This window comes from Rhincodon typus, chromosome 37 (genome assembly GCF_021869965.1).
Source record: "Rhincodon typus isolate 14 chromosome 37, sRhiTyp1.1, whole genome shotgun sequence".
Lineage (NCBI taxonomy): Eukaryota > Metazoa > Chordata > Chondrichthyes > Orectolobiformes > Rhincodontidae > Rhincodon > Rhincodon typus.
The window spans coordinates 593,460-612,528 of NC_063368.1; the positions used below are offsets into that span (position 1 = coordinate 593,460).

Sequence of the window (19,069 nt, forward strand, 5' to 3'; positions counted from 1 at the left end):
TTTCTATTTAAATAAATTATATTGAGTAATTATTATTGTATTCATGTAGAAAATGAAAACTCTTTATAAACCCTATAAATCTTTTTCCAGCGTTGTACACCCTCAATTTCCTTAGCCTGCGCTACAATCAGCATCTGCTTCTCCACTACGTGCAGTAAGTTTCACTCTTTAACAGTAAGTTAAATCAAAGTATAGTCACAAAAATGACAGCAGTGGAATTTTAATATGGGGGGACTCAATTCTGTCTTCATACCCTGGACAAATTAACTCTCATCCTCTAACCACATTGAAATCACTATGTGCAACATTGCAGAACAATTAAGTTCCGTGAGATAGTTTTGTCATTGTTTTCTGTTACTGCAGTTCAGTTCTACAGGCACGGGGAGCCCTTTTGTGCCTCATCAAAGTGGCCAACTTGTGGAAGCCAAAAGGTGAATATTATCAGGGTATCATAGCGTACATTGTAACGCAAAATATCCAGTTCCGTCAGTTACTTATCCCAACAACCAAGCGATATCTTTAACCTTACAATTCTTTAGATTTTAGTGACTCAATAAGAACCTCTGACCTTCTGCATTTCTAAAATAAGTGTCTCATAATAAATATTAAGGAAAATCTGACATGTCTGTCCATCTTCATTTTAGATGTGTCATTCTTTGGCATCACTAATTCCTCCAGTAGTGATGGCAAATGTAGCTTCGTTCTCTGGTAAGTCTGGGCTGAAAGCAAGTAAAAAAAAGTTAAAGGCAAGACCAAAACAAAATTACATACAATTTTCAGCATAAACATAGGCCATTTTGTTTGTGCCAAACCCTCCTTTCAATCTTTTTCATCTCGATCTATCAGTCATGTTATGGTATATCATGTAAGTGATAGGCTAAGTAAGTGGCAAAATATTGACAGATGGAGTATAATGAGAGAAAATCTGAACTCATCTACTTTGCCAGGTCGAATAGAAAATTATATATTATTGAAATTGAGAAAGATTGCTAAAATGTGGCATAGAGGGACCTAGTTGACCTGGTAAATGAATCACAAGGGTTAGTATAGAGGTGTAGTAAATGGTTACGAAGGCAAATGGAATGTTGTTACTCATTGCAAGGGTAATGCAACATAAAATAGGGACATTTTACGACAATTTTACAGGGTGATGGTGAGACCTCAACTGGAGTATTGTGTAGTTTTGGTCTCCTTAATTGAGAATGGATATAATAGCATTAGGCACAGTTCAGAGAAGTTTAATTCAACCTATTCATGGGATGAAGGTATTATCTTATGAAGGAAGTTTGGACAAGTTTGGCCTGTATCCACTGGAGTTTAGAAAAAAACATATTGAGAAAAGTTCCTGAAGGGACTTGATAGGGTGGATATTGAGATGGAATCAGGGAAACCAGTTTAAATTGGACTATAGAATTCTCTTCTCCAGACAGCAGTAGAGGCAGTGCCAGAGAATAGTTTTAAGCATGGGTCATGTATATTCTTAATTAACAAGAGAGTTAAATGTTGTGGAGGGCCAACATCAAATCTGCTATGGATAAATGTTGCAAACCCAAGAAGGCAAATGGCCAACTCTTGCTGATAATTTGTTTGTTCATGTGTGTGTGTGTTATTGAAAGTTGGTCTTTGTATCAATGTCTGCTGATGCTTCACCCTGAAATTTTTTTTGGCAGTTTTTGTCAGTAGTTGTTATCTCATCAGTATATCATAATCTTTCTTCCTTCATTTAATTACAGTATCTAGATTCCCCTTAGGTGAAGTGATGCGCTTCAGATCTGTATCTTCCCATTCTTAGGGAAGACACTAAGTAAAGATCAGACTAGGGAGAAAGTTGAAAGGAGGAAGCAGAGAAGTATTATAAATTTGTGGGAAGTGAGAATTGTGTATGTGTTTGAATGTATTATTTTTATTTCCCTACTTCTGTCCCATCTTTCTTTCCATCCCATGTTGTTGGTGGTGCTCATGGCTGTATATGTGTTATGGCAGGTAAGGCAGGAGGAAGTGTTGTTCGGCAGGAAATGGGGCATGGTGAGTTGGTGAAACGTTGGGGAAAAGAGGGCTACTCTTACTACTCCGAGCTCCTCAGATAAATAAATGTGAAAAATGTTACAAACAGGTGAGGAGGGTCAATTGGTTCCCCTCTTTTTAACACCCTCTCCATTGGTCACAATAAATATTTCTGCTTCTTTTTAGCACGTTTTAAATTAAAACATGGTACATAATTTATATTTTAAATTAAAATGTAGTGGTTTGCTAGAAAATGAAGGAATTAATTACAAATTTTCTTGTGTGAAAAAAAGAAGAATTTTAATACCTACTAACCCCAAGGAAATACTAACAAAATATGACTTCAAACTCATACACAAATACAAATAATAAGTTTGAAAGGGCATGTATCTGGTACACTGAAACAGGGAGACAGAGAGAATGAAAGTGGAAATGTTTAAAGCGTTATTACAGCCTTTAAGGTGTTATAACTTGAGACAGCAGTTACTTAATTGTTGACTGACATCTTTGGTAGTGATGAAGTTAGTGATATCTTTGAGTTATCAGTAAATGGTAGTTTCTTACTTTGCATTTATTGAGACTCTGTTTTCCAAGATGATGAGAGAAACAGGCAGGAGATAGAGCAAGCATCTTCCAGTTCTTGCTGACAACTCAATTTTCACATCTCTGTTTTCAGTGTGTATTCCTGAGTCAAACTCCATTGTATTTCCAAGCAGGCTAACTAGCATGTGAAACTTATATCTCTCAACATGTGAAATTATCATACAAGTGTGTATTAAAATAGGACGTGCAGATTTCTTGATGTTGACTCAGTTGCTTGGTTTTGATGTCTTTAGACAAAATTAGTTATTTCAATGGAGACAGTTGTGTTTATTCCATGTGAATGTAGTGATAGTAATGTGGTCAGCCAGCTGGACTTCATACAATATGGGTTCCCTGATTGGGGCTGTTAATCTGGAACAATCAGGGAGCCCTGGCTGACAGATAAAAAGGGGAGTGTCAGAGATACTGACACTCAGAGAGCTGACTTGGAAGAGGCAGACTAAAGTCAAGGACCGCTCATATGTAAATAAAGGTTACTTGGTTACGGGATACTGGCCTCTTTGGAGTAATTTCAGTGGTGACAAAAATAAAGCACGTTCCCGAAGAAACAGTCGCAATAGTCATCTTTGTGTTGGGGTAAGCATTTCTTTCATTGTGCCTTTGTTTGGGAAGCTCGGCTTGTTTGACCCTGCGGTTGAGGACTGGTCCCAAAATGTGGAAAGAATACATTACTTTTTCCGGCAAATGACATTGTGGCAGACAAAAGGCAATGGGTAATTCCCCTGACAGCCTGTTGTGTTATGTTATGTTTTGTTATTAGGAGCCAAATTTTCCCTGAGGCACCACATACTAAAACCTTTCAAGAATTGATGGACATAGTTGGGGAATGTTACGACCCCAAGCCTCCTGAAATTCTGAGACAGTATCATTTTCACTTGGCTATTTGAGAGCCAGGGGAATTTATATCAGTATGTTTGACGAAGCTAAGACAACTGGCAGAAGCCTATGACTTTGGTTTAATGCTTAATGATATGCTCAGAGACTGTTCGGTATATGGAATTAATAACGTAACTATGCAAAAACACCTAACAGCTGAAGCCTGACAGGATTTCAAACATGTACTACAATGGGTTTTATCATTGGAAAATGCAGCAAGTGGAGCATAAGAGTTGCAGGGCATTCCAATGGATGTAGATGCCCTCGCCAGTCTGACTGAGCTTGGGGAACACCACTGGAGTGCAGGCAATTGCACAGCCTCACTCAGGACATATCCTGAACATAGCAAGCCCACAACAAAACCCCAAAACAAAGCCAAGCCTCGGCCAAACCGTTAAAATTTTCTTCAGGATCCTGGCCAGAAAACCATTGCAGTTGCTGCCAGTCTGCAGACTCGAGAGAGCGCAAGAATCTTACTAGACCTAAATTGAGTAAGATAACTTATTGGCTGGTATCCTGGAGGGCATCCGGGAGAGTTCATACATTGAAAAGTCCACCTACATCTTGTTTAGAACAGTTGAATTGCTCAGCAACATCAACATCAGAACCAATCAAAATAAACATCTGGTTAAATGGTTATCCAGTTCAAATAGAAGTTGATACTGGTGCAACCGTATCAGTGATCGCAAAACCAGTTTTTAACAAAATTCTCTCTGGACTCCATCCCTTCCATTTGTGCAAGACCTCGGCTAGATTGAGAACCTATGCCATGGAACCTTTAGAGGTTAAGGGTATGAAATAACTGCACAGAGGCTGATGTCCCGTCACCAAGTTACCCTTTATTTGCATGAGCACTCTACATGGACTCTGACCAGCTACCTTATTGCTAGTGCCTAGAGTGAGGACGCTCTCTGAGACTCCAGTTTAATCTGTCAGCCAAGGCTCCCTGATTGGTACAGGTTAATGACCCCAGTCAAGGATCTCATACTCATGGAGATCCAACTGGCCGGCTTCATTCCCATCACTCCATCCTTCCCCCAGTAATTTTTCAGATGCAGGCCTGTACTTTCTCTTGTAGCTTCTCCTGGGATGTTTTCACCCCAAGTCTGGCTCTTCTGACTCTGACTTGGACAAGGTAGCACGTACCAGACCATGGCTTGTCTCTTGTGCGTGGGGCGTCTCAGGAGAAATCCCTCCTCTTCTTCAGGTGGCAACGATATCGAGGCTGCATCCACTTTGGACTCTGAGGTTTCTTTGATGCTAGATGAATGGGGGGAGCCCATAGTTTCTGGCAGCCTTTCTGGCTGTTCTGAGGGGCCAGGTATGTTTTTTCAGGGCTGCCTCATCTACCTGAACTTCATTTATCATGGAACATGACGTCGTGTTGACCTCGTCTTGTACCCACGGCAGGGTCATTATTATGGTTTCGACACTAAATTTTGTCCCCGAAGTAAACTGTGATACTCACTTTGAGGAGGCATGTGGCCGGCATTGGTGTTCCTTATGCTGTCTCACCCCCCCCAACCCCGTCCAGAAATATCAGGTTTAATCTTGTGCAGAGTCTTCTCCCATCAGCAACTCTGCTGGAGCTATCCTTGTAGTTGCATTAGCAGTGGTCCTGTAATCAGACAGGAACGAGGACAGTTTGGTATCACATGTAGCTGTAGGCTATTTATTTAAGCCTGCCTTCAATGTTTAGACTGCTCTTTCCACCAGATCATTGGATGTTGGATGGTATGGAGCTGTCCAAACATGCCGAATGGTCTTTGACTTTAGGAAATACTCAAATTTCCTGCTGGTAAAAGATAGCCCACTGTCTGTGACCCTCCATGTATTACAAAAGATGTCCATAACTATCCTATCATCGTCCCTGTGTTTGATGAATGAACTCTATGCACATCCAACCACTCTGAATGGGCATCCATAATGACCAAGAACATTAAGCCCATGAAAGGACCTGCATAGTTGATATGTAACTGAGTCCAGGGTTTACCAGGCCATTCCCACAAATATGAGGGAGCTACTGTCAGTAATTTTTGTCTTTGTTGGGATTCTGGGCACTGCCCCACTAACACAACTAAGTCTGCATCCAATCCTGGCCACCAGACATAACTTCTTGCCAACATCTTCATTTGGAAACCCCTGGATGACCCTGGTGGAATTCAGCCAGTATCTGACAGCGATCTTTGCTCGGGACAATCACTCTTGCTCCCCATAATAACATGCCAACCTCTACTGACATCTGGTCTCTGAGGGTCCAAAAAGATTTTAATTCGGTTTGTGGTGGCAGTGTAGTTTCCCCCATCACCACCAGCTGAGTCAGTTTTGCCAGGACCAAATCTTTCTGCGTCCAAAGTCTGATACTGATACAGTGCGTCCAGAAACTTTAAAACCACTACGGACTCTTCCAGGGGCAGTACTACCCATGGCGTATCTGCCAATGGGAGGTGGCTGAATGTATCTGCAGCCGTTTACTAATCACAAAATGTTGAGCCAATCTAGGTGAGTCCTTCTCAACTAATTTCACCCCATGAAGCTTGGGCTTGAGCTTTTTATTACAATCGATGGTAACTGAACCAGCTGCTTCTCATAAGAGACGTGAACCGAAGTTGTACTCTTAATCTCTAAAGGTTCCCCAGTATATGTTTTCAGCCTAGATGAGGTCTTGCGCAAAGTTAAGTGTTGGAGTCCAGAGTGAATTTTGTTAGAGTGCTTTTGCGATCACTGAAATGGCAGCTGGCTCAGTTACCATAGAATCAGTGGTGGGCTCTAATACCAAGAGCATATAATTTCAAGTTGGAACACTATCCGTGAGGGCAACTGGCAAATGTGGATGTGTTTAGCCGCCTCCCACTGACAGATACACCGCCACTGGAAGAGTTTCTAATGGTTTTAGATTTTCTGGACACACTTCCAGTCACCCTTGACAGTATCAGACTTTGGATGCAGAAAGATCTGGACCTATCAAAACTGAAATAGCCGGTGGTGATTGTGGAAATCTAAGGGCTGTCACAACTGGAATTGAAACTTTTTTGGACCCAGAGAGACCAGATCACTGTAAAGGATGGCGTATTATTGTGCGAAGCAAGAGTGATTGTCCTGAGCAAAGATCATCGCCAGATTCTGGCTGAACTCCACCAAGATCATCCAGGGGTTACCAAAATGAAGACTTTGGCAAGTATTCTTTTTATTTTCCTTAGACTGAACTCCAATGTCCAGAGATGCTTGTAACTACACAGCACAGGCAGTCAGCTATGAAAGTTCACTGCCTGGTCAGTCAGCTGTACTGGTTCATTGTTCCTTTATTTTCACCTCCCATGTGGTACCTGCTCTTCTGCTTTCCTCCCGTTTAGAAGTACCATTGTTTTGATTTTTTTTTTGTTTTCAACGTTCCAAAACAATGCAACAACTTGTAAAACAGTAATTACTGCTCCAAGAAATCAAGGAAATCAGCTCCAAAACTGGAAAAAAACTCAAAAAAGAAGCAGCACTTACAGCCACAATTTTCTCCCATCCTCCATCTTGGATTACCCAAGACGATGAGTTTTTTTGAAGAAGTGATGAAGAGGATTGAAGAAGGCAGAGTGGTGGATTTTGTCTATATTGACTTCAGTACGGCGTTCGACAAGGTTCTGCATGGTAGACTGGTTACCAAGGTTAGATCACATGGAATACACTGAGCACTAGCCATTTGGATACAAAACTGGCTTGAAGGTAGAAGACCAGAGTGTGGTGGTTGAGGGTTGCTTTTCAACTGGAGGCCTGTGAACAGCGGTATGCCGCAAGGATCAGTGTTGGGTCCACTGCTTTCTTGTTATTTATAGGAATGATTTGGATGTGAATACAGGAGGTATGGTTAGTAAGTTTGCAGATAACTCCAAAATTGATGATGTAGTGGACAGCAAAGAAAGTTTCCTCAGAGTACGACAGGACCATGATCAGATGGGCCAATGGGCTGAGGAGTGGGAGATAGAGTTTAATCTAAATAAATGTGAGGTGCTATATTTTGGTGAGGCAAATTATGGCAGGACTTACACACTTAATAGTGAGGTTCTGTGGAGTGTTGCCAAACAAAGAGACCTTGGAGTGCAGGTTCATAGTTCCTTGAAAGTGAATCGCAGGTAGACATGGTAGTGAAGAAGACATTTGGTATGCTTGCCTTTATTGGCCAGTGCATTGAGTTAAAGAAGTTGGGAGGTCATGTTGCGGCTGTACAGGACAATGGTTAGGCCACTTTTGGAATACTGCATTCAATTCTGGTCTCCCTGCCATAGGAAAGATGTTGTGAAACTTGAAAGCGTTCAGAAAAAAATTACAAAAATGTTGCCAGGGTTGGAGGGTTTGAACTATAGGGAGAGGCTGAATAGGCTGAGGTTATTTTCCTTGGAGCATCAGAGGCTGAGGGGTGACCTTATAGAAGTTTATAAAATCATGAGGGACATGAATAGGGTGAATAGTCAAGGACTTTTCACGGGGGTAGGGAAGTCCAAAACTAGAGGGTATAGTTTTAAAGTGAAAGGGGAAAAACTTAAAAGGGACCTAAGGGCCAACGTTTTCACACAGAGAGTGGTGTGTGTATGGAACGAACTGCCAGAAGTAGTGGTGGAGCATGGTACAAATACAACATTTAAAAGGCATCTGGATGGGTACATGAATAGGAAGGGTTTAGAGGGATATAGGCCAAATGCTGGCACATGGGACTAGACTAATTTAGGATATCTGTTTGGCCTGGATGTGCTGGACTGAGGGGTCTGATTCTGTGCTGTATGTCTCTATAACTCTAAGTTATGTCTGGTGGCCAGGTTTGGATGCAGACATAGCTGCATTGGTGGGGCAGTGCCCAGATTACCAAAAATTACCATCAGCAGCCCCCGCACATTTGAGGGAACGGCCAGGTAAACCCTAGAGTCAGTTAGACATCGAGATGCAGGTCGTTTCATAGGCTCAATATTCTTACTCATTGTGGACACCCACTCAAAGTGGCTGGATGTGCATAGAGTTCATTCGTAAAAGACAAGGATAATGATCGAAAAATTTTGTGCATCGTTTGCAATATATGGACTCCTGGAAGTGTGGGTCACAGATAACAGGCTGTCATTTACCAGCAGGGAATTTGAGTATTTCCTAAAGTCAAATGTTATTCAACATATAAGGACAACTCCATTCCATCCATCATCCAATGATCTGGCAGAAACAGCAGTGCAAACTTTGAAGGCAGGCTTAAAGAAATAGCCTAAACTTTCACCAGATACGAAACTGTCGCAGTTCCTATTTGATTATAGGACAACCCTTCATGCAACTAGTGGGATAGGTCCAGCTGAGTTGCTAATGGGGAAAAGACTCTGCACCAGGTTAAGTCTGATCTTCCCACTCCTGTGGGGAGGGTGAAACAGCATCAGGAACACCAGTGCTGAACACAGGTTCCACTAAGTGGGAGAGACAGTTTACTTCAGGGGACGAAGTTTGGTGTAAGAACAATGTGAATGGTCCAGCATGGTTCACGAGTATGGTCCCAGGAATGAAAAGTTTAACATATGAGGAACGTTTGAGAACTCTGGGTCTATACTCGATAGAGTTTAGAAGGATAAGGGGAGATCTAATTGAAACTTACAGAATACTAAATGGCCTGGACAGAGTGGATGTTGAGAAGATGTTTCCATTGGTAGGAGAGACTAGGACCCGAGGGCACAGACTTAGAGTGAAGGGAAGACCTTTTAGAATGGAGATAAGGAGAAATGTCTTCAGCCAGAGAGTGGTGAATCTATGGAATTCACTGCTGCAGAAGTCTGTGGAGGCCAGGTCATTGAGTATATTTAAGACAGACAGAAATAGGTTCTTGATTGTCAAGGGGATCGAAGGTTACGGGTAGAAAGCAGAAGAATGGGGTTGAGAAACATCAGCCATGATTGAATGGCAGAGCAGTCTCGATGGGCTGAATGGCCTAATTTCTGCTGCTATGTCTTATGGTCTTATGGGTAACAGGCATGGTCGATGCAAGGTCAGGTCCAGTGATGTATAAAATTCAGGGAGGTGCAACTGTCCTGGACAAGGATGTGGACCATATGAAAGCTGTAAACTCACAGACAGTACAGGAGCAAAATGCATGCAGCTCCTTGATAGCCTTTTAGACTGAACCCATGCATTCTCCTTCTCCATCAAGTGTTGAAGATACCTCTGAATCTGAAATAGACATGGCAGATGTTACTGTCTTGATGCCATTACTGCCTGAAGAGGTGAATGAATTTCTTCTGAGAAGCTATGGGAGCAAGAGGCGAGCTACTGTGTGTTACGCGCCGTCTGTGTCAAAGGCAGAGTTGGTGGAACCTGAACGGGTACTAAAATGCCTCAGGAGGAGATACAAAAAAAGAGAACTAGCCAATATCCTTGGACTCACTGGGGAAGAGATGTAGTGATTGTAATAAGGTCAGCCAGGAGTTCCCTGATTGGGGCTGTTAATCTGGTCCAATCAGGGAGGTCTGGCTGATATATATAAACAGATATGTCAGAGGTTCTGTTCACTCTGAGAGCTGGCTCTGAGGAAGCTGGATCAGTGTCAAGGACTTTCCACGTGTAAATAAAGGGTGACTTGTTGATGGGATGCTGGCTTCTGTGGAGTTATATCAATATGCCTCTGCCGGTCATCTTAAGCTTGTCAAAAATGCCAATACAGATTCTCCTGGTAATCCAATTGCCAAGTAAAAACGATAGCAACTTAGAATCAGAGGAGGCTACAGGTCGTGATGTTCCTTAATTAAAGACGCCAACTCTTGAAAGGTTTAAGTAGCTGGTGCCTCAGGTAAAGCTAAATTCCTAATAACTGAAAAAGTGATCTGACACTCCTGTTTTTATCTGTCAGCTAGGGCTCCCTGTTTGGATCAGATTAACAGCCCCAATCAGGGAACTCATATTCTATGAGGTCCACCTGGCTGACTTTGTTACAATGCACTACACCATACATTTTGTTGAAATTTCAAAGTGAACTTTGTTGTACTAAAACTGTCTACTACCGATTACATGATGCAAATTGACCACAACTTCTGAAATAATTCATACCAGCACTTAACCAGAACAGAACCCAGGCATCATCATTCTGAGTTAATGTTTTGGGTCTGGTGACCCTTCCAAGGTCACCGGACCCGAAATGTTAACTCTGTTTTTTCCTTCACAGATGCTGCTAGACCTGTTGAGCATCTCCAGCAATTTTGTTTTTGTTCCTGATTTACAGCATCCGCAGTTCTTTCGGTTTTTATCATCATTCTGAAATGTGTCACCCTTGCATTACATGGACCGTGCAGTACACAAATAAAAGACCAATGGACAAGATGTATACCCAACTGGTTCTGAACACAGCGATGTTGTTGAAGATCATTTTGCCTGAAATGGTACTAACTGCTCACCATTTATCTTATACGAGTGAACAATGGTGTCAACCAGAGGCATAACATTCTGGTAAGGATCTACTTACCATAAAAAATCCATATGCTATGAATCTAACACCTGCTATAACATCACAGTCAAAACTAAGCCTGCCTCAAGTCTCAACTTCTTCAAAACCAGTAGATCCACATCATTTTGCTGAGCTTCCATTAATTTTGAAAGGAGTTCTGAAAATTCAGCCAACTGCACCCACCCAAATACACGGGCCTATGGAACAAAACTTCCATTGGACATTGATTTTCTGGACTCAGTCAAAAATCACATGAACTGATGTCAATATCTTCAGCTTTTAAATTATTGTCACCTGTAAACTTTTTGCTTTATTTTACCTCCTTTCCCTTGATGGCTTACGTGCACGTGTGTGTTGTGTTGTGACAATCATCCTCTGGGTTTGAGTGCATGAATAAAACATTTTTGTTTTAACAATGATAGAGATTTGAGAGAAGACAGAAACAAAAAGATAAATTGCTGGAAATCACAGCAGGTCTGGCAGCATCTGTGGAGAGAAATCAGAATTATATTAACTCTGATTTCGCTCCACAGCTGCTGCCAGATCTGCTGAGATTTTCCAGCAACTTCTCTTGTTTCTGCTTTCCTGTATCCACAATTCTTTTGATTTTGAGGGAAGACAGCATGAATTATTTCAAAAGGTAAAAGAAATACGAAAAATGAAAATCAACTTTCCTACAATCAAAAGAAGAGTAAAACAAATAAAAATCAATTCACTACTCTCTTAAAGATATAGCAGGAAAAAGTGAATTAAGCAGCATTTTCCTAGTATCGTAATGCGGCTACCATAGTACTATGCTACCATGGCATGTTGTGAATCTCTATTAGATCTGGCAGAGTTAATCTACAAAATCCAGAAAGGCCTTGTTAGATCAACAGGCTGCTCCATTTTTTTATGGGCTCACAAATATATTACAAAGAGCACATTTTTAGATGACCTACGTTATTAACGGTGAATACAATAGCATTAAAGTAGACAATTTAAAATGGTGTATTATGCCATAAATTTTTGAACTTACTGTATATAGCATTATTTGCTACTGAAGTATTAAAAGATTACACATAAATACTGAGTTTTAGGGTGCGTCTCATTAAGAACAAATCATTTTGTCTCCAAGTTTGTCAATTGTACATTTAGTATGAATCCTGCAATGGACTTTACACGTGCACTGAACATTGTTTCTGAGAATACACATTACCTATCATAGATTTTTGCAATGCGTAGTTCACCTCGCCCTTTCCGCAGACTGATCCTTGTAGTAGACGCGTGAGCCAGAATGTGACCACCAATTGGTTTTTTTGGATCTGCCTGGAAACTTGGCAAGACATCAAGGAACAAAAATCAATTATAAGAAAAGATGAAACACTGCTAACTAATTGTGAAACCATGACAAAAATATAAGCTAGTGTATGCAACGGACACATTCTTGCTCTTCACTTCAGCGAAAGGAGAGTTGTGCTTGACTAAGAGTTCTCTGAAGTAACAAATAATGTGGATGAAGGGGACCTGCAGGTGGATAATAAAAGACATTTGTTAAGATGCCACATCAAAGGTTACTGGGCAGTGAGAGTTCACAGTGTGTGGGTAACACAGTACTATGGAGAGAAGATTGGTCATAGAGCCCTATAGTGCGGTAAGAACTCATTTAGTCTGACCCTCTGAAAAGCAAAGGCTACCCTATCCCTCTAACCCTGCATTTACCATGGCTAATTCACCTAGCCTACATATCCCTGGACACTACAGACAATTTAGCTTGGCAAATCCACCTAACCTGCACATCTTTGGACTATGGGAGGAAACCAGAGCCCCCATCAGAAAACCATACAGATGGAGGGAGAATGTGCAAGCTCCACACAGAATCAAACCCAGGTCCCTGTGAGGCTAACCACTAAGCCACCATGTCGCCCTGGTCATCTTACGGGAAGCATACAGTGGGAATGAATATTTAACTTTCACACTAGCAAGCTGTAATTAATGGAGTGCTGAGGAGATAAGTACTGAGACCTCAACCATTTACAATATACAATCTCATAGATAGTAGGAACTGCAGATGCTGGAGAATCTGAGATAACAAGGTGTAGAGCTGGATGAACACAGCTGACCAAGCAGCATCAGAGGAGCAGGAAGGCTGACGTTTCAGGCCTAGACCTTTCTTCAGAAATGTCAGCCTTCCTGCTCCTCTGATGCTGCTTGGCCTGATGTGTTCATCCAGCTCTACACCTTGTTATCATACAATCTCATACATTTTCCATGTATGCCAATGATCCCCATGAAGGATATGGCTGCTAAGTTTGCTGCCGACACAAAGACAGATAGGAGAGAAAATTGTGAAGAGGACATAACGAGTCAGTGGGCAGAAGTTTGGTAGAAGAAGCTATAATGTGGAAAAGTGTGAACTTGCCTACTTTGGCAGAAAGAATAGAAAAGCAGGATATTACTTAAGTTGAGAGACTGCAGTACTCAGTGGTACAGAGGGATCAAGGTATTCTGGTAACACACATGGACTACAAAATGCTAGTAGTCAGGTACAACAAGTGATTAGGACATCAAATGGAAAGTTTTCATTTATCGCAAGGGGACTGCAATATAAAAATAGTGATATTTTGATCAGTTGTATTGGGAATTGCTAGACTACATCTTAAGTACTGTGTACAGTTTTGGCCTCCTCACTTAAAAAAGGATATAAGTGTGTTTCGAGCAGTACAGAGAAGCCAATCTTCCAGCTATGGTGCCACATCAAAGGTTATTGCAGAAAATAAAATTTCATGATGGAAGGTGTGACACACTGGCATGGATAGAAGAATGGCTAGCTAACAGCATATAAAGAGCACGTAGAACAGTATAGCACAGGAACAGGCTCTTTGACCCACCATGTCTGTGCCGACCATAATGCAATTCTAAACTAATCCCGCCTGCCTGAACATTGTCCATATCTGTCTATTCCCTGCCTGTTCATATGTTTGTCTATGTGCCTCTTAACTTGGTAACGTATCTGCTTCTACCACCTTCCCGGCAGTGGTAATGTATCTGCTTCTACCACCTTCCCGGCAGTGCGGCCCAGGCACTTACCAGCCTCTGTGAAATAAAAACCTTTCCTTGGACATCGCCTTTAAATTTTTCCCCTTAAACCTATGCCCCCTAGTATATGACATTTTCACCCTGGGAAAAAGACTGACTAGCCACCATATCCATGCCTCTCATAATCTTATATTCTTCCATCAGGTCACCCCTCAGTCTTCAAGACTCTAGCAAAAATAGTGCAAGTTTCTCCAACCTCTCCTTATACAAGTACACTCCAATCCAGTCAACATCCTGGTAATCCTCTTTTGCACCCTCCTGAAAGATTCCACATATCCTTTCTCTAGTGTGGTGACCAGAGCTGCACACAATACTCCAAATGTGGCCTAACTAAAGTCTTCCACAGCCACAACATGATTTGCCAACTTTTACACTCAGTACACTGACTGATGAAGGCAAGCATTTTATAAGCCTTCTTTATCACCTTATCCATTTGTGTTGCCACTTTCAGGGAGCTATAGACTTGCAAATCAAAATCCCAGTGTAAATTAATACTCCTAATTATCCGGCCATTTATGATATACTTTCCTCTTGCACTTGATCTCCCAAATGCATCACCTCACACTTGTCCAGATTAAACTCTATCTGCCATTTCTCCACCTTACTTTCCAACTGATCTATATCCTCATCTATCCATTGATAACCTTCCTCACTATCCACAACTCCACCAACTTTCACATTGTCTGCAAACTTACTGATAAGACCACTTACATTTTCATTTCTGAAGAAGGGTCCCGACCCAAAACATCAACTTTCCTGCTCCTCTGATGCTGCCTGGCCTGCTGTGTTCCGTCAACTCCACGCTGTGTTATCTCTGACTCCAGCATGTGCAGTTCTTACTCTCTCTGAGTGAGTTATAACCCCACTGCGAAGCCTCTTCTAAGGATGCCCACCTTGAAGAAGTTATCCTCCTCCCTCCAGAAAGACCTCAGTGGATCTCTCTCCCATTGCAACCCTCTGATAATTTCTTTGGCCCTGTAACAGCCCATTTCTGAAGAAGGCTCCTGACCCGAAATGTCAACTTTCCTGCTCCTCTGATGCTGCCTGGCCTGCTGTTTTCCTCCAGCTCCATGCTGGACTATCTACAAACTGTTTCAAGAAATCCACCTGGATGCACCTAACAAATTCTGCCCCATCTGAGACCTTGGCACTAAGAGAGTCCTAGTCAACATTGGGGGAATTAAAATCATCCACTTCAACATACTTACTATTACATTTTTCCAGGATCTGCTTATATATCAGTTCCTCTTTCTCCCACTGGCCATTAAGAAGCGTATAGCATAGCCCCGTCATTGTGATTGCACCTTACTTATTACTAAGTTCTACCAATATAACCTTGCCAGATGAGTCTCCAAGAGTAGTCATAAATGGGTTATTTTCTGGTTGGCAAGATATATTGAGCATTGTGCCACAGATATGAGTGCTGGACCCTCAAAGTTTTACAATTTATATAAATGACTTGGGTGAAGGCTTGATTGTCAAATTTACTGATAACACAAAGACAGGAAAATAAGTACTGAAGAACACATTAAGAGGCTACAAAGGGGTATAGGTGAGCTGGGAATTCCTCTTAAAATGGGAAAGTTCAATCAGCCATGATCTTATAGAACGAAGGAGCAGGCTCGAGGGTACAAATATTCTACTCTTACTTCTATTTTTTATGTTTTTCTAACAGATCTGCTAAATAAGGTCAAGTCTTAGAACACATGAAATTACCTATGGAAGGAAGAGCAGAAATAAAGCATAGTATCAAAATTGTGAGACTACAAAACTCTAAGATGCAGAGGGATCTGCATGTGCTAGTGCATGAGTCGCAATAGGTTAGTATACATGTGCAGCTCATATCAATTTTTAAAATTTGTTCAAGGGATGTGCGTCACTAGCCTGGTCAGCATTTATTGATTATTCCTAATTTCCTTGGAGGACATGGTGATGAGCTGTGTTCTTGAACCTTTGCAGTCCTTGGAGTACAGGAACACCCATAATAACGCTCCATGATTTTGACCCAGTAACAGTGAAAGAACAGTGATATATTTCCCAAGTCAGGATGGTATGTGACTTGGAAGTGAACTTGTAAGTTGTGGTTTTCCCATGCATCTGCTGCCCTTGTCCTTCGAGCTGGCAGAAATCATCAATTTGGAAGGTGCTATCGAAGTAGCCTTGGTGACTTACTTCAGTGAATCTTGTCAATGGTAAATATAATTGTGGCTATTACTTCATTGTTGAAGAGTGACAATATGAATGTGGTCAATGAGAGGCCAATCCAGTAGGCTGCTCTGACCTAGATGGTGCCGAGTCTCCTGAATGGTGTCTGAACTGCACCCATCCAGGGCGGTGACAAGTATTCCATCACATTCTTGACTTGTATCTTGTAGATGGTGGGTAAGCATTGGGGAGACAGGAGAGTGAGTTACTCACGACAGAATTCTCAGCTTCTGATTTACCCTTGTAGTAACAATACATATAAGGCTGGTCCAGTTCAGTTCCCATCAATGATAATCCCCAGGATGTTGATGAAAGCAGATTCAGTGACGGTGATGCTGTTGAATTTCAATGGACAGTATTAAGATTCGCTCTTTTAGCAATGGTCATTGCCTGGCATGAATGTTACTTGGCCTGTATCAGCCCAACCTGAATATTGCCTTAGTTTTGCTGCATAAGGACATGGACTGATTCAGTTTCTGAGGACTGGCAGCACAGAACCTCTTCAACTACCCTTCAGAGTTGAAGTATAAATCTTTGAACTCTTTTCCTAACAGTATTGTGAGTGAACCTACACCAGATGGATTGCAGCAATTCAAGAAGGTGTTTGATTTCTCCTCAGAAAAGCCTTCTTTGACTTCTTATTCAATTTTACAGAGTCATACAGTTATTTTGTCTCATTATAGTTCTATTAAGTATCTTAGGGATGCTTTTCTGCATCAAAAGTGCTATTAACTGGAAGCTGTGGAGAACAACTGTTTATTCAGCATCATAACGTGGCTAAGTAGATGGTGTAGGAGGGCAGGTTTCAGATATCTGGACCATTGGGATCTCTTCCAAGGCAGGTGGGACCTGTACAAGAAGGACGGGTTGCATCTAAACTGGAGGGGCACAAATATTGTGGCTGGGAGTTTTGTTGGTGTCACTCAGGAGGATTTAAACTAGCTTGGCGGTTGGGGGCGGGGGCGGTGGGGGCGGGGGGGAGGTGGTGGGCGTGGGGAGCTGGTGGGGGTGGAGGTAGGGGAACCAAAGCAAAGGTGAATGGACTGAAAGGGAACTAGACAATAGGGTCAGTGAGACTCAGAGGAAGAGCAAGCAGGCTGTGGTTGCTGATCAAAGCAGATCTAGTGGACTGAAGTGCATCTGTTTCAATGCAATAAGTGTAACAGTAAGGCAGATGAATTTTGAGCTTGGATTAGTACTTGGAACTATGATGTTGTTGCTATTACAGAGACTTGGTTAAGGGATGGACAGGATTGACAACTTAACGTTCCAGGATACAGATGTTTCAGGCAGGATAGAGGGGTAAATAAAAGGGGTGGGGGAGTTGCACTACTTGTTGAGGAGAATATCACAGCTGTGCTGCAGGAGGATACCTCAGATGGCTCATACAGCGAGGCAATATGGGTAGAGCTCAGGAACAGGAAGGGTGCAATCACAATGTTTGGGGTTTACTATAGGCCTTCCAATAGCCAGCCAGAGATAGAAGAACAGATATGTAGGCAGATTTTGGCAAGATGTAAAAGTAATAGGGTTGTTGTCATGGGTGATTTTAACTTCCCATATATTGACTGGGGTTCACGTATTGCTTGGGGCTCGGACGGGGCAGAGTTTGTAAGGAGCATCCAGGAGGCCTTCTTGAAACAGTATGTAGGTAGTCCAAGTAGGAAAGGGGCCATACTGGACCTAGTATTAGGGAATAAGCCTGGCCAGGTGGTCAAAGTCTCAGTAGGGGGGCAGCTTGGGAACAATTCAGTAAGCTTTAAGGTACTGATGGATAAAGTGTGTCGTTGTCAGGTGAAGGTGCTAAATTGGGGGAAGGCTAATTACAACAATATGAGCCAGGAACTGAAGAATGTAGATTAGAGGCAGATGTTTGAGGGAAAATCAACATATGGTATATGGGAGGCTTTTAAGTGTAAGTTGCTGGGAACTCAGGACCAGCACATTCCTTTAAGGATGAAGGATAAGTATGGCAAGTTTAGGGAACCTTGGAGAACGAGAGATATTGTGAGCCTAATCAAAAAGAAAAAGGAAGCATTTATCAAGGCTAGGAGGCTGGGAACACATGGAGCAAGGGTTGAATACAAGGAAAGTTGAAAGAAACTTAAGCAAGGAGTTAGGAGGGCTAAAAGGGATCATGAAATGTCATTGGCCAACAGGATTAAGGAAAATCCCAAGGCTTTTTATACATATATAAAGAGCAAGAGGGTAGCCAGGGAGAGGGTTGGCCCACTCAAGGACAGGGAAGGGAATTTATGTGTGGAGCCAGAGGAAATGGATGAGGTATTAAATGAGTACCTTGCATCAGTATTCACCATAGAGAAGGACTTGGTGGATGATGAGTCTGGGGAAGGGTGTGTAGATAGATAGTTTGGGTCATGTTGAGATCAAAAGGGAGGAGGTATTGGGGGTCTTGAAAAACATTAGGTAGACAAGTTCCCAGGGCCTGATGGGATATACTTCAGAATACTGAGAGAGGCAAGGGAGGAAATTGCTGGGGCCTTGAGGGAAATCTTTGTATCCTCACCGGCTACGGGGGAGGTCCCAGAGGATTGGAGAATAGCCAATGTTGTTCCTTTGTTTAAGAAGGGTGGCAAGGATAATCCAGCTAATTACAAGCTGTGAGCCTTACGTAAGTGGTAGGGACATTATTGGAGTGGATTCTTCAAGACAGGATTTACTCCCACCTGGAAATCAGTGAGCATATTAGTGAGAGGCAACATGGTTTTGTGAAGGGGTGATCGTGTCTCACTAACTTGGTTGAGTTTTTTTGAGGAAGTGACGAAGATGATCGATGAGGGTAGGGCAGTGGATGTTGTCTACATGGACTTCAGTAAGGCTTTTGACAAGGTCCCT

General features: G+C 42.1%; 1 protein-coding gene across 1 annotated transcript in view; it reads right to left on the minus strand.

Annotated features, from left to right (window-relative positions):
* Positions 1 to 627: 627 nt before the first annotated feature.
* Positions 628 to 19,069, minus strand: part of dmc1 (DNA meiotic recombinase 1) — a 161,087-nt gene continuing 142,645 nt past the window's right edge. The window contains exons 13-14 of the mRNA XM_048617571.1: positions 12,129 to 12,245; positions 628 to 719 (exon numbers count right to left, since the gene is read on the minus strand). Coding sequence (XP_048473528.1) covers positions 650 to 719; positions 12,129 to 12,245 — 187 coding nt within the window. The 3' untranslated portion in view covers positions 628 to 649. The remainder of the gene's footprint in view (positions 720 to 12,128; positions 12,246 to 19,069) is intronic.